Raw genomic sequence first — 15300 nt, 5'->3', positions numbered from 1 at the left:
AAACACTGTACAAGACTGACCCTAGTATGATGAATTCAAGTCTGAGGCACTTACCTTCCCATATGCAGATTAATCAGGCAATGAGCTAGACAGCAGATGAACTCCTGATCATGGTTCCCGGGTCCCAGAATTAGGTTTCTGTTCACCGTAAGGACCCTTAGAGAATCAAGGAGAGCAACTTGCTGAGGGACAGTTTTGTGTGCCCTTGAGAACTGATACAAGATGGTCCTATTCAGGCAGTGATAAACAGCATCCAGTGATAACCCCTGAGATCTTCTTTTTGACTGATGGAAAGTACAAAACAATTAATATAATGTCAGATAGTGAAATCTCCAAACAAACTTATTTCTTCAAATCCTACACTGATTTTTTTCAAAAAACTTTCATTTTACTAAAAGATCTTTGTACTGATTAATTCCCCGGCTCAATCCCAATATGTATTAATGATTTGCCTGCCTGGAAATGAGAACTGAAGTCATGCTGATAAATGGACTGATAAGAATTTTGTTTTATGGCAACTTCTATGGTAACTTATTGAAATGCTGTGTTCTAATTTCCACAACAAAGCTTCTCAGTGAGATTCAGTGGAAGAGGAGGAATCTTTGGACTCATCTTACTACAGAAATACTCCCACAAATTCATAACAGTTTTAAATCTAATTAATCTGAAAGCAAGTTAACTAATTCACTTATAAAAATGGTTCCCAGCATCAGAATCTTATCTATGCTGCAGCAATGGTTTTAAGCCTGAATAATCAGGAAAATACCCCTAGAATAGACAAGATCTCTCTCTTCATCAGGCACTCAGACACCAGAGAGATGAATACAGCATACTCAGACAGGTATATGAGTCAACCCTACTATCAAAATATTGTATCAAATCAGAACACTGACCTACTACATATAAACACCAACAGGTCATGCTATGAAGGTGCAGACTCAAAAAGGGGAAAAAAAGAAAAAGGCTGAGGAGAAAAGCCCATATATTTCCAAAGACAGAGTACTAACAAGAAAACTTTCATTGCTCTTTTAGTCTCCTCTCCCAGTTTGGCATGAGAATGTCTAAACACTATGCAAAACCTGCAAATCCTTTGGTATGTAGCAGCCTAATACATTTCTCTGGAATCTTCATGCACTAAGGGCTTGCAAAATGACACCTAAGATTGTTCATATCTTCAATAATATAACTGCCAAATAATTTGTGGAGGGCCCAAAATGTTGGGGATGAAGAGGGAAATCTTGTCCTGAGTTGTTTCCATTCATCTAGGCATTTATATCATGTTTATCATCATCACACTGCCAAAGAGAAAGATAAGGTGGACAACCGTCTCTTTCACCACGCTTGCTATTAAGGGAGTAAACTATGCCAGTCCAAGTTGCAAGGCAAGACCGCACAGGGCTCACAAAGGGAGAAAACTAAAAACTTGACTTTCTTGCTTATGTTATATTAACTTAAAAAGGTTTGCAGGCTAAGGAAGTTCTAGTTTCCTTCAAAACATAGGCAGTCCTCAACTTTACAATGTTTGATTTACAACAAACAGCACTTTTGACGTTTCTGAATTGACACCCTGATTTGACTTATGACAATTGGTTTTGACTTTATGACGCTCAGTCCTGCAGCGGACTGTCTTGCGGTTCTGAGTTACAACGTTTCGACTTACAACGCAATTTTCAGGAACCAATTGTGTCGTAAGTCCGAGGACTGCCTGTATTAAGCTAAACTCCATTTTAAAATGCGCACGCTATTTTAAAAATATTCTCTTACAAAAGACACCACACCTTGGAATCAGCACCAGTAGATGAAATTATGCAAAAAAGCCTAATTTATTTATTTAGATATTTACAAGCTGTAAAAGAGCGTGAGTGTGCATCTAATGCTCTGGACAATCTTTTAAAACTATTTAAACAAATATGCTTTCTCTGGGGCTGGGACCATCCTTTTGTTCTGTGTCTGTAGAGCACTGGGGGGTCCTGGACCATGACTTGAGCTCCGAGGCACTATAGTAATACTACTACTACTACTACGAACTGTTACCTGTGCAATTAGCTGAATGATGAATTCTACAAGAAGTTTGGATTCCTTGTTGAACATGCCCTGCCAAAGCTTATCCACCACACGCTGTGTGAAATAAAACACATTGTTCACCAGCACCTGGTAACTACCACCACTTGTAATAGGCAGAGATGCATCTTCACCTAAATTACAAAAGAAAACAAAATGATTTAAACAGCAGCAAAAAAAACCCTCTCCAACCACCTATGTGTGTTCAGCATGCCCAATAGCTTTCTAAAGACTAATTTCTTTATTCTGCAACATAGAGAAAGTGCTACAGTCATCTGAATGAAATACTACTGGAATTTTTAGTCAAACAAAAGAGCTTAATGTTGTATGCAAGATATTTATTGAACTGTAATAGTGGCAATGTGAAGTGGGCACTGAAGGCATACTTTTAATCACAGACAAAAACAAGGAAGGAAAAAAAATGCCATATGTGCATATTAAAGGATGTGTTAATATTTGTTGGGTAAGGCTTTACTCCACCAACTGATCTCTCTCTAAGAGGACAGAGCAGAGGCACACACGTACAACTCCTTGTGCTCATGACTGAGTTCATGAAGTTAATAAGATGATCTTTTGTATCCGTTATTGGTCTGATATAAGAGAAGCATCATGGACACCTGATTTTGTTCACCTTCTGGAGCATGATGGCTAACAAGATCAGCACAACATCCATGCCATACCCAAGTCTAAAGCTACTGAAAGGATTCAAGGAAATCTGAGGCCTCCACACAGTTGCCTCACCACAACCTCCCCAATAACATTTTTCCAAAGAAGGAAATTCAGATAGGAGAATAGTTGGTGAGACTGTTCCCATCAAGAGATGGTTCCTTAAGCATGGAGACATCCTATCCATCATTTGAGGATTCCTGCATATTGGTCTCCCAAAGGAAGGCACTAAATCTCCATGAATGATGCACCTCTATATTTCTCTCTTACACATACACAGCACCTAGCACCGGGGACCCAAAATTGCCACTGTAATACTAACAACCACCAAGTTAATTTGATACATCAAGTTTATAATAGGAAGGTATATCTTATTTTGTCTAATGCCCAATGGTGTGTGTATTCACCTGCTAACATGAACACCTATACTTCATTTGCACATGAACTTACACACTGTTAAAAAAACAAAGAACATGCTTGTGTGGGTTTCTTCCTCATGACAGGAACAACAATTCCACGTCTGAGTTCACCAGCAACAAAAAGTTAAAGTGAATTAGCGTTCTCAGCAGGATGTACGTCTGCTGACACAGATTCCAAGAAGGAATAAGAATTCAGAGATGAATGCATGTAGGGAGCTGGGGACTTTCAGATGGAGTGTACTATTTACTAGAAATTGTTCTGTATATTGTCATGTTGATATTGTTCATATTAAACTAGTGCTGAACAAAACCATTTCCTAACAAATAACAGATCTTAGTTTACAACAACAGTCAAAGTCCCCGGGGTGTCTCATGCATTCATATGCTAAGCACAGCCCTTGCCATAAGCTCTGCTAGTTTCCTGTTTCCTTACGACTAGCTAGTAGCTAGCTCTTATACTGCTGATGAATGGAGTAGAAGGAAATAAGGATTCCTCTTCCTGCTTCTGCAACTGCATGAGGCTGGCCATAACAGCAGTCCCGACACTTGGGGAATATAGGGGCAGTGCCTCAAACTGTTTCCCCCCAGGAGCAATTGGGTGACAACCAGATGAAGGCATGGCCCTGCCCTCCACCCCAAAGGAGATGGTCGGGCACCCTGGATGGGGACAAGAGCATGCTACTCCCTTTAAATGGGTTTGGTAAATCACTTCCCCCTCAAAAGCAACCGCCCGCCCTCAAGGGATGGTGCCGCTCTTAGTCGCAATGCCTTCCAGTGCTTGCCCACAACAGGAGGTTTATGCACAGCCCCTTACCATGGGCTTCATGCACATAGCACAATCTAGTCCTTTGTTAATACATACAGTGATTTTTAAAACAGTTGGTATCTTGCTCCCCACTGACCCTCACCTGGTAAAAACTGAGGATCAATAGGAGTTCTACACCAACTGTATTTTATTTTTTAATAGAGAGCTTATTCTGAGGCACTGTAACAAGCTGATAGTGTTTGCCTCAAACTCCCCACCATTAGCAGGTGTTGATCTTGCTGGGAACCATTACATGGGTTGTGTTCACTCACTGGTGCAGTTGACTTGTTATCCCTCCCCCCCCCTCCATATACAAGGGAAGTGAGAACATTCCTCATGCAGACAGCTAGAATTTAGAACAGACAAATCTTGAAGAAAGAAATCCTGGGGAGAAGGCTTCAGTTGAACTGACGTAACTAAAAATGAAGGCAAATCTGAGGAGAAGGTTTGATATGGTGCTTCATGTACCATTATTTTGGAATTACTGTTAATAAATTGGACCCTAGGAGGTATAACTTTTTGGATCCTGCAAATATTTAGTTTTGTTTAAAAAGAGATATAGCCCCATCCCTGCATGCTTCTCCATTCTCTCTGGTTCCAAAAGAAGATACTATCTCCTACAGATGACTTCATAAACAATAACCATGGAAAAGGGAAGCAACACTTGACTGAAAAGAGGCTGCTGCCATTTTTAATAACAGCCTCCACAAAATCTGCAATTGGTGAGCAGGGGACAGTGACAAATTTGTTCTTTTCTGACACTCCTAACACCAGACTAGGAGGAAAGGGAAGGACAGAGGAGAACTTCAGTCTCACCCTAAAGAGATGAGAGGAGATAGAGGAGTTAAGCAGAAAACCCATAAAGGCCTCAGAGATCCAAGTTTGGCCACGGAGGAGGGATTGGGGAATAGGGCAAAGTGAGAATTCCTGGGGAGTTCAGCTGATGAGTATGAAGTCAAACTGGGCACTAGTCTCAGAGCCATCTCAATGATCATCTGCCTCTCCTCTGTCAGTCCTTCATACGGCCATCTAGATAACAAGGTTTTCAGGGAAAAGGACAGTGTCCTGTTGTGTTTGCTCAGCTCCTTCACACTGAGGCTCTAATCCCACAGAGTTCTCTTGGCTGTTGCAGTAACATAAATAAAATAATAAAAGATGGGAAAGGAAAAAAGGCCAACTTTTAGCAATCTAAGCCCCAGACACAACTAAAACTGGGGGAAGGGCCAGCCCTCTGTTGAGGGAAAGAGAGCATAATTGATGGTGCAGGGCAGGGATGATAAAATTCAGTCCCATTTCCTCTTGCCTCCTTTCTTAGCCAATTTTTTTTTGGTTCATAATTGTAAAACATGCTTCACCTGTATAACACTTTTTGAACTCCTAACTCCTAACAGATTGGGCATGATGGAGATTTGCTGTCATGAGTGTAAGAAAAGTAATATATCCCCTTACATATCAAGGGACAAAAAGATACAGAAGATAAGGAGAAACAAATCTTAAGGAAAGGGAGAAGAAGAGATTAAAAACAAAAACAAAACCACCGAAGACTGATGTTGGCTTTGGTAATGGAGAATGGATGACATGTGCATCAATAAATGAAAAGGAAATAAGAAATTACCCAATAAAACATCAGCTGCAAGTAAGTGGTCCATCACACTGTCCAAAATGTAAGTCTGAAACTCTTTCTGCTGCGTCCTTGTTGATCTTTCAGGGGAAGCCTACAACACATAATCAATAGGTAGAGAAAGCTGCTTTAAGGAAAGAACCGCAGAACAGAAAGAGATGCCATATGCTGACAACTATGGTTATTCCATGGAAATTTTCACCTTGTTAGGTACATAAAATCTAAGGAGGTTATCAATCATTTATTTGTTACAAATAAAAACATCTAATTTTCTGGAACACATATGACTGGGACCCATCCAGCTTTGGCAAGAGAGGGACTGGATGATCTTTCTCCCATTTCTGACTTCTAAGCCTCTTGGACTACATTTATCCAATTATAACCCTGCCTTACTTTTATAGCAGAGACTTTAAGTTAAGTTTAAGGATGGAGTTCAATCCATGGGTTGCACTGTATCATTTTATACTGAATAGAGTGAGCGTTATTTTCATTTCCATAAGGCAGATTTCTGTTTTGCCAGCCTATTTTCTCTGTAACAGAAACTACTAAAATATTAACAAATAATTTGTTAAGATATTTGTAATGGGAAAAATAGACTTATTTCCTTAGCTCACACTGGCACCCACTAGTGTATGTCACACTTAAATTAACTATTTGAATGACTATATAAACTCAAAATACTTTTTTTTTTAATTTCAATATTAGCTTTGGGATAGCGACACAAACACACTTCTGAAGCTCACACAGAGAAACCATGAAGGTTTTGGAAAGTGACACTGCATACAAGGCCTCTTTTTCTACCTGCTCTTTAAGAGTCAACAGTTTTATTTCAGTATATTGCTAATCCTACCTAGCTGAATGTTCTCTGCCTTCTCTCTGTGTTGGCATACCCCAGGACTGTAATATCAGTACCCTTCCCTGCCATGCCACACTGTCTGAGCCAGCTCATCAGCTTAAATAATGAATTACCACCTACATACGGATGTCTTTTAAATAACCTCTCCATGTTTGACTGGGATCGTATCTCTTAAGTTATTTTTAAGCTTCAAGGTATTAAACAACCGAGAGCAAAAAAACAAAAAAGCAAAACATTAAAAAACATGAGCACGTAAAATGTCTCAACTCCATTGGTGGATGTTAAATGACAATTTAAAACCATTATATAAACCAACAGTAGTCCTGATATTCAACATTTAATACAACCTGAAAAAACAACCGCATACGAAAAAAAAGTTTCATATGAAGTTTACTCTGTAAAAAGAGCAGGAAAATAGCAGTCCTACCTCTAGCAGGAGGTCTATTAGTGGAGTCTGCTTGCTAGCAGGTGTGAGGCAGAGGTTATCTATTATGAGCACACGCATGAAGTCAAACACAAACTTCTTGGCAGGATGGTTGGTTAGGTAGGTCTTGGAGCCCACATTGCAGTACTCTGATTGGCTCCTGTTCATGCCAGTGTCAGCTGCAAATGCTCTGAACTCTTCAGCTGGGGATCCAACTTCATCATCAAGATCAGTAACCTGTGAAAAAAAACCAACATGTTAAAAATCTACAACTTTGTCATTATTTCCTTAACTGCTACTGTTTTTTTTTCCATATTATTTTATGTTTGAGTTATTTATTTACCCCATAATTCTGTTTCTCTGAAGATACCCTTTTTGAAAGATGGTCATGCCCAGGTCTCAGCTCCCCAGTGTGAAACAGGATGAACTCCCCAGCTCTCTCTTTTTTTTTTAAAATATATACATATACATACATACATTTTGTGATAATGAAGGATATCATGGCAATTGTGAAAGAGTTCCTTGTAACGTACCATTACATAAAACTATATGAGCAACATAGCAAGATTCCTAATAATGAACTTTAAATGCAATCTAAGAGAGGCATTCCAGTTTAGGAGGATTTCCCTACCCCACCTTAAATTCACTAATGGGTACAAACTGTAGTCTTTTGACAACAGTTGAGATTTACCAAAAGTGAACAAATTTCTAACTCTAGCTAAGTATCATGCACATATGGAAAGTATAATACATATTTGTTACTTAAGGGGAATATAAGTTTTGAAAGACTGACCCAGGCATTGTTTTCACTACTATCCATAGACACTATTCAGGTTTTTCAAGTTATCTTAAGATCACAAAGGAGTTGGGCAGAGATATTTTCCTACTATTCCAACATTTTCCCACATTATACACCAAGTCACTCCTCTCATTCTAAACAGCCTTACAGATATTTCATTTTCATCACGCTTTTGGTGGGAAAAAGGTAAGAGAGTTGTAATTTCACAATTAACAATCTGTTTTCTGTAAAGTAATTTACATGACATTTATAATTTCATAATTAGCACGCTGCTATATGCAATATATTTTCAGTTCATGTTAACTGAACAAATCAGTTGAAGTGAATGAATTATGAGTGCACCTATTTCAAAAAGACACACTAGTCTGTACATTTCCAACTCTGTGCCTATACCTGGGTATGGTGACATTAGGTCAATAGTTTCATCTACTAGAAGTAGTTTGTGAAGGGATATTATTCTTCATTAAACTTCTTCACATCTCTGGTTATATTTTTGTCAACATTTCAATCAATACAACTGTGCTACAACATCAGCCATGGATAATCACTCTTTTCCTTTCCCTTATTTGCTCTGTAAGCATGATGGTGTGATCTGTAATGTGACATTCAGAGTGAAGCAGCCAACAAGGAGGAAATTCCAACAAGTGGCATGTAAAGAAGGCAACACAAACAACGGAACTCCTACCTCCTCTTCAGGTTGGAATGTAACATCTATGGGTACATCTACACTGCACACTCTTTACAGCAGCATGTAGAGTATATACACTGCATATCTTCTTTGCATGGGTATAAACAGCAGTGTAGATGGCGAGGCACTGTTAGGTGAGTAAAGACATGCCCCAACCCTTAGGGTCTGTACCCCACGTAGCTCTCTACACACCCAAGCAGCCTCAGCTGTCCACATTGCTATTTTTAGCAATGTAATGTCACACTGCTGAGTGGCTTTCCATTACAGGGAAAGGCTTTGGCAGTGAGGAGGCAACAGGAAAAATCTCCAGCAGCTCCCTCGTGCTGGAGTCTTTTCCCATTGCTTCCCCACTGCCAGAGCCTTTCACGGACATGTGTAGCAACACACTGCAGTGTGGATGCAGCCTGCTTTTCACTATGGCATGTGGCTATATGTACCTACCGCCTGCCACCGCCAGTGGTTTGCAGTGTAGATATAGCCTTGGATAACAGAGGAAAGATGGTCTTGTGGTTAAGGCAGTGGAGAGGGATTTGAGAGAACTATGGTTGTAGTTTCAAGGCTTTACCACATGCTTCTTCTCTGACCCTGGGCAAGTAAATGAAGCTATTTGTGTCAGTTTCCCTACCTATGAAATGGGGCCAATATTGCCCCATCTTACCCAGAAGGGGTGCTGAAAAGGGTAAATTCATTAAAATCTCTGAGGTGGTCAGACAATGCACCAAAGAAAAATATTCTATAAAATGCATACATCTCCCCCAGAGCAATGAACTGAAATTTCATAGTAGATTGTGCAGCAACTGACCTCCAATTTAGCGTTAAGTTTTTTTAGTCATTTGTTCGTATTATAGATCAAGGCCTGATTAATTTCATCATCTAATTAGACATAAAATATTTTCTTTAAATGGTGAAAAATAACACGCTCTTGGTCTAAGAATCTAGGTATAAAAGTTCATCTCAGATCAGTAACAATCCCTTTAAAAAATGGAGTTCATAAAAGAAATGCCAACAGGACTTCAGAGAAGCATAATGTGACCCTACCGTAACAACCATTACATACCTACTTCTATCTTATGAAGAAGTCTTTAACTTGTAGCCTATTCACCGTGGCTATGCTGTCAACTGGCTAAAATTTGAGGGAACTGACAGGCAAGTGAAAACTCAATAGCCTAGCTGGAGTGTATTCTATTTTTCAATTACCTACCATCTCAGAGTAAGGTCGGATGTTGAAAGGAAACACAGTTGCTGCCAATGCACACAGGAACTCTGGACTCATCCACATTGAAGTCAGGTCTGGAACATTGTGATACAAATATCGAAAGAACTGCATCAAGGTCACCGGATATTCTCGAAGCCAAGAGCCTTCTTCCTCTGACTGCCAAGGCTATGTTGAAAAGAAATTGCAAAAATTATTGTAGATGGCAATAGTTAAAAAAGAACTCTCTTTCTAAAGTACAGTAGCGCCTCACAGAACGTTGTAGTTATGTTCCTGAAAAATGCAGCTTTAAGTGAAAGTGAACGAATCCAATTTTCCCATAAGATTTAATGTAAATGTGGGGGGTTAGGTTCTAAGGAAATTTTTTGGGGGCAGACAAAAGGCATTATATACTGTACAGTACTGTACTGTGGTTGGGAAGTGCCCCTGGATTACCCCACATAGGCACAGCCTAATTGAACAGGAACGTAACATTACAACAACGTTAAGCGGGACGACGTTAAATGAGGAGTTGCTGTAATGTATTTTCTTAAAGAGCAATAGCTGTGTCACAGTGCAAGCACAAACGCCACTTGACAACTACTGGTATGTCTAACCTATTTCATGTTATGAAAGAAAGGAAATAACTTTCCCCATATAAATGTAACAAATTTCTAGCTAATTAATATTTAATGCCTATCGGCATGCAAAGAATAGCATATGATTTTTTAAATGTAATATTAGGATATTATATCTAAATCTATGCTGCCTACGCACACAATTATTCATAGTGCCTTTAGCATGCAACTGCAGTCTCAGAATTGCTCTCTCTTGGTGCTATTGCACCACACTGAAAAGAATACAAATACAAGGGGAGTAACATGAACATAAGCTATCAAACACGAGATAGAGCAGAAGTCTTAACATAACCCTCCCAAATAATATTACATTTCTTAAGGCAATTCAAGATGAGACTCAGTCTCTTGGGTGGTGGGAAAAAATACATATCTTACTGATGAAGAAACCAGAGACTCGGTCCAAGAAGTTTGCTAGGAGATGCTTTCTAAGGGGGAGGGAAAGGGGCAATACAGATAGAAGAATACCACCATCCAGGGCCGTCCTTAGGCATACGCGGCTGTGTAGGGCACCTGAAAATTTGGGGCACCACCGGGACCATAAGTCCCGAATTCTCATCTTGCCAGTGGTGCTCGACTGCCCCACTCAGCTCCAGGCCCCGCCCACACTCTACCCCTTCCCGCCCCTGCTCCACCCCCGCCTTGCCTCTTCCCTGTTCCTCCCCTCCCTCCTCGAGCTTGAACACTGCGAAGCAGCTGTTCGCGGCACTCTGGAAGCACTGGGAGGGAGAGGGAAGAGTTGGCAAGCGCGGGGCCACCAGTGCGAGAGGAGGGGGGCAGATGGTGGCTTGGTGTTGGTGGGTGCTCTGCACCCATTAAACTTTTCCCGAGGGCGCTCCAGCCCCGGAGCACCCACCCACAGAGTCCACGCCTATGACTGGGGCAGCAGGTAACAGCAGGTCAGCTCCCATACTCCCAGCGCACGCTGCAGTCTTCTTACTAGGCAGAAGGCAGGTGCCGTATTCACAGAGCCGAATGTGCTGGTGTAGGGGCACCAGTATTCACAGAGCCAAATGCGCCAGACTGGGAGTCTCTTCTTGCAACTACTGGTGGAGTAGCAGAGTGATGTGTATCCATTAAAACAATTCTCTCTAAAACGCAGATTGGATAATTTCTGCAAAAGTGAAAGAACTATTGCATGGGAGATCGTTTGAACAGATACACAGACCAAGCCTAAGTAAATATGGGAATGTCAAACTCTCTCTTTTGATGAGTTTAGAATCAGCATTTAAAAAAAAAAAATACAACCCACATTTCCTGGCACCCAGTGGATTTCCACCAACATGAAGCTATTAATAGTCAGTGGACTTGTCTGTATGTGGATGCTTCTTCATGCACAAATCTTTAACTCACATAGCTCCCAGCAGATGGGCATTGAAGTCTTAAATATTCCCCAATGATGTAAATCAGAAAAGAAATTTCCTAATCTCTGCCAAGGGCATTTTATCATCTCCACTTTTTTGTGAAGTACAAAAAAAATCCAATTTTTAACGTGTTTGAGTGAAAGTACTATTAATCTTACAGCCACTGGCTCAAATGAATGAACTGTAGGCCCAGGACAATTTTAGATGAGTAACAAAAGGCCAACTATGAGCAGGCTTGGTAAGATTCAATTTAAATCATTAGTCATTGATTTCTCAATGTCACACAAATTGACAGCTGCGCAGGGAGCCCTCTGAAGCGCTGCTGTCATGGCCCCACTCGCTCACTCACAGCCAGGAGTATGGGGGCCATCCTCAGGGAGGAAATGTTCAGTAGCAGCGTGGCCTCCCCTGTGGCCAGGGATCCATTCTCCTACTTGAGGCCCTGGCTGAAGTTCTCTGTTCTGCCCCACCAGGTCCGCAGCCTTCCCCATACCTTGCACCCTGCAGCTCCAGTGTCATGATCATGCTCATTCACTCATTGGCTTGGAGTGTAGCCATCCCTGGACAGGAGCCATTCACAGCAGCAGGGTGGTTTCCCTTGCACCTTGGAGCTCGTCCTCTTCCTTGGAATCCTGGGGAGTCATTGCTCCACCGGGCCATGACCACAGGCCCTCCCCGCACCTTGTGCCTGGGTGTTTCAGGTCCCTGGAGCCCTTCTGTCAGTGCTGGGAGCCCACTGCAACCCCTGTCAGCTCTGCCCTAGCCCTAACACCAACCCAAACACCCTTACTTTACCAGAACTTTTAAAATAGTTAAAAATTTTAAAAGATGCTTAAAAATAAAAATTGATATTGTCAGATTAAAAAAAAAAAAAACCAAAAAATAAACCGCCAACCTAAACTATGAGACAGATTTATAATTCTGGTTTGAAACATTGTTCAACGAAAAACTAGCCTTTCTAATCTGTTTTTTGCATTAAGGAGTTCAGTAGAGACGAGGAGGTGTGTATAAATGGGCCCCAAGGGGACTCTATACTTACTGAATTCAGCATGCTCCTGAGCATTCCCAATAATAAAAAGGCAGCTTCTGTGCAAACATTGTTGATTGAAGACACCACAGTGCCACTGGAGGCAGGAACTCCAAATATAAATGTCCAGATAGAATCTAAATCAAACTATTGGAGGTGTGAGGGAAGAAAAAAGAGAAAAGCCAAAATTAACCTTTGTTCCTATGCAATTTGATTGATTTTCTGCTTTTCTCTATTACCAATGATTTGTTCACTTATTTTGACATGATAGATCTACCTAAGTACACTAAACCGTGTTCTCTCCAAGCTTCAGCCTCAAAGAACTGCATGAAAAGATCATGGAATTGTTTGAAAATCATCACAAGGAATTGTCTGAAAATCCCTCTTCCCGATGAACTGACAGAACTAAACATCTTTTTTTCTGAGTCTTTCACAAGACTGTTCCAAATCTCAAGCAAACCTATCAACAGAATGCTGTACTAATGCTGTCACCTCAACTTACTTGATCAGTTTTCAGAACAAAATCCACAATGTGCTGCATATTTAAAAAATAAACATGCTTTTCCATCAAGTTTCAAGAATGTTATTACAAAACAAAACAAAAACCCCCATAATTAAACTGAAAGACCAGAGCCCCTCCCCAAAACGATAAGGTTGTTTAAAAACCCTGATCAACCTCTGATTTTAAATTGCAATTAAAAAAACTTAATTGATTTTTAAATCAAAAGTTGCACAGCTGTTGCACTCCTTCAACTAAATTCAAATTCATCTAAAGGAAAACCAGAATTTGAGGGATTTACCTCAATATAGGGTAGACATAAGCCTTACTGACCAGGGCTATCATGCATTAATGTTTATGCAAATCCAGATGTTCAAAAGAACATCTTTATCTACAGATACTGCTCAAATTTTTATCTTCTATTTAATGCTTGTAAAGGGATGTAAGTGCTAACCAAGTCCATTCTAAAGTGCAATTTGTCAGTTTAGAGTAGGAATTTTCCCTGAGGACCACAGAAACCTAGTCATCCTAGGTTTTTTTAAAATACACGAATCCCTGACACACACATATATTGTACCAAAGAATTTGAAGAGCAACTAGCAAAAGACAAAAAAAATTTTTTCTAAGTACATCAGAAGCAGGAAGCCTACCAAACTATCAGTGGGGCCACTGGACAATCAAGGTGCTAAAGGAATGCTCAAGGAAGAAAAGGAGAAGCTAAATGAATTCTCTGCATCAGTCTTCACTGCCGAGGATGTGAGGGAGATTCCCACACCGGAGTCATTCTTTTTAGGTGACAAATCTGAGGAACAATCCCAGATCGAGGCATCAATCAAGGAGGTTTTGGAACAAATTGAGAAGTTAAACAGTAATAAGTCACCAGGACCAGGTGGTATTCACCCAAGAGTGCCGAAGGAATTCAAATATGAAACTGTCCAACTACTAACTGTGGCATATAACCTATTGCTTAAATTAGCCTCTGTACCTGATGACTGGCAGATAGCTAATGCAACGATAATTTTTAAAAAAGGCTCTAGAGGCAATCAGAGGCTGGTAAGCCTAACTTCAGTAGCAGGCAAATTGGCTGAAAGTATAGTAAAGAAGAGAATAATCAAAAACATAGGTGAGCACAATATTTTGGGGAAGAGTCAACATGGCTTTTGTAAAGGGAAATCATAGCTCCCCAATTTATTAGAGTTCTTTGAAGGGGATATTTGGAATTTCAGAAAGCCTTGACAAGATTCCACACCAAAGGCTCTTAAGCAAAGTAAGCAGTCATGGGATAAGAGGGAAGGTCCTCTCATGGATCAGTAATAGCTTAAAAGATAGAAACCAAAGGAGAAATGATTGGTTAGTTTTCACAATGGTGATAGGTAAGTAGCAGGGTGCCCCAAGAATCTGTACTGAGACCAGAGCTGTTTGACGTATTCATAAATGATCTTCAAAAAGGGGTGAACAGTGGCGTGACAAAGTTTGCCAACGATACAAAAATCACTAAAGATAGCTAAGTCCAAAGCTGACTTTGAAGAATTACAAAGAGATCTCACAAAACTGGTGACTGGATAACAAAATGGCAGATGAAATTCAACGTTGATAAATGCAAACCAATGCATATTGGAAAACATAATTCCAACTATATACAGAATGATGGGATCTAAATTAGCGGTTACCACTCAAAAAAAGACTTTGGAGTCATCATGGATCATTCTCAGAAAACAACCTGCTCAACGTGCAGCATCAGTCAAAAAAATTAATCAAATGTTAGGAACCACTAGGAAAGGGACAGGTAATAAAACAGAAAATATCAAAATCTCACTATATAAATCCATGGTATATCCACACATTGAATACTATGTGCAGTTCTGGTTCCCCAATCTCTAAAAAGATATACTACAACTGGAAAAAGTACAGACACAGGCAACAAAAATGATTAGGGGTATGGAACAGCTTCCATTTGAGGAGAGATTAAAGAGTAGGACTATTCAGCTTGGAAAAGAGATGACTAAGGGGAGATAAGATAGAGGTCTATAAAACTATGAATGGTGTGGAGAAAGTGAATAAGGAAGCATTATTTATCCCTTCACCTAACATAAGAACCAGGGATCACACAATGAAATGAATAGGCAGTAGGTTTAAAAACAAACAAACAAAAAAAGTACTTCACACACACAGTCAAACTGTGGAATTCATTGCCAGGGGATGTTGTGAAGGCCAAAAGTGTAACTGGGTTTTCTACATAAAGTT

General features: G+C 40.2%; 1 protein-coding gene across 5 annotated transcripts in view; it reads right to left on the bottom strand.

Moving 5' to 3' along the window:
* WDFY3 (WD repeat and FYVE domain containing 3) overlaps positions 1-15300 on the bottom strand; it is a 300207-nt gene that overhangs the window by 63467 nt on the left and 221440 nt on the right. For all 5 annotated transcript variants that reach the window (XM_034772580.1, XM_034772579.1, XM_034772581.1 and 2 more), the window contains 6 exons: positions 12570-12704; positions 9541-9720; positions 6856-7089; positions 5567-5666; positions 2035-2195; positions 55-284 (listed from right to left, as the gene is read on the bottom strand). In XM_034772580.1, the coding sequence (XP_034628471.1) occupies positions 55-284; positions 2035-2195; positions 5567-5666; positions 6856-7089; positions 9541-9720; positions 12570-12704 (1040 nt within the window). The remainder of the gene's footprint in view (positions 1-54; positions 285-2034; positions 2196-5566; positions 5667-6855; positions 7090-9540; positions 9721-12569; positions 12705-15300) is intronic.

The sequence above is a fragment of the Trachemys scripta genome, chromosome 5, assembly GCF_013100865.1.
Source record: "Trachemys scripta elegans isolate TJP31775 chromosome 5, CAS_Tse_1.0, whole genome shotgun sequence".
NCBI lineage: Eukaryota > Metazoa > Chordata > Testudines > Emydidae > Trachemys > Trachemys scripta.
The sequence above is the reverse complement of the archived record's forward strand: the minus strand, read 5'-3'. Positions and strand labels throughout refer to the sequence as shown.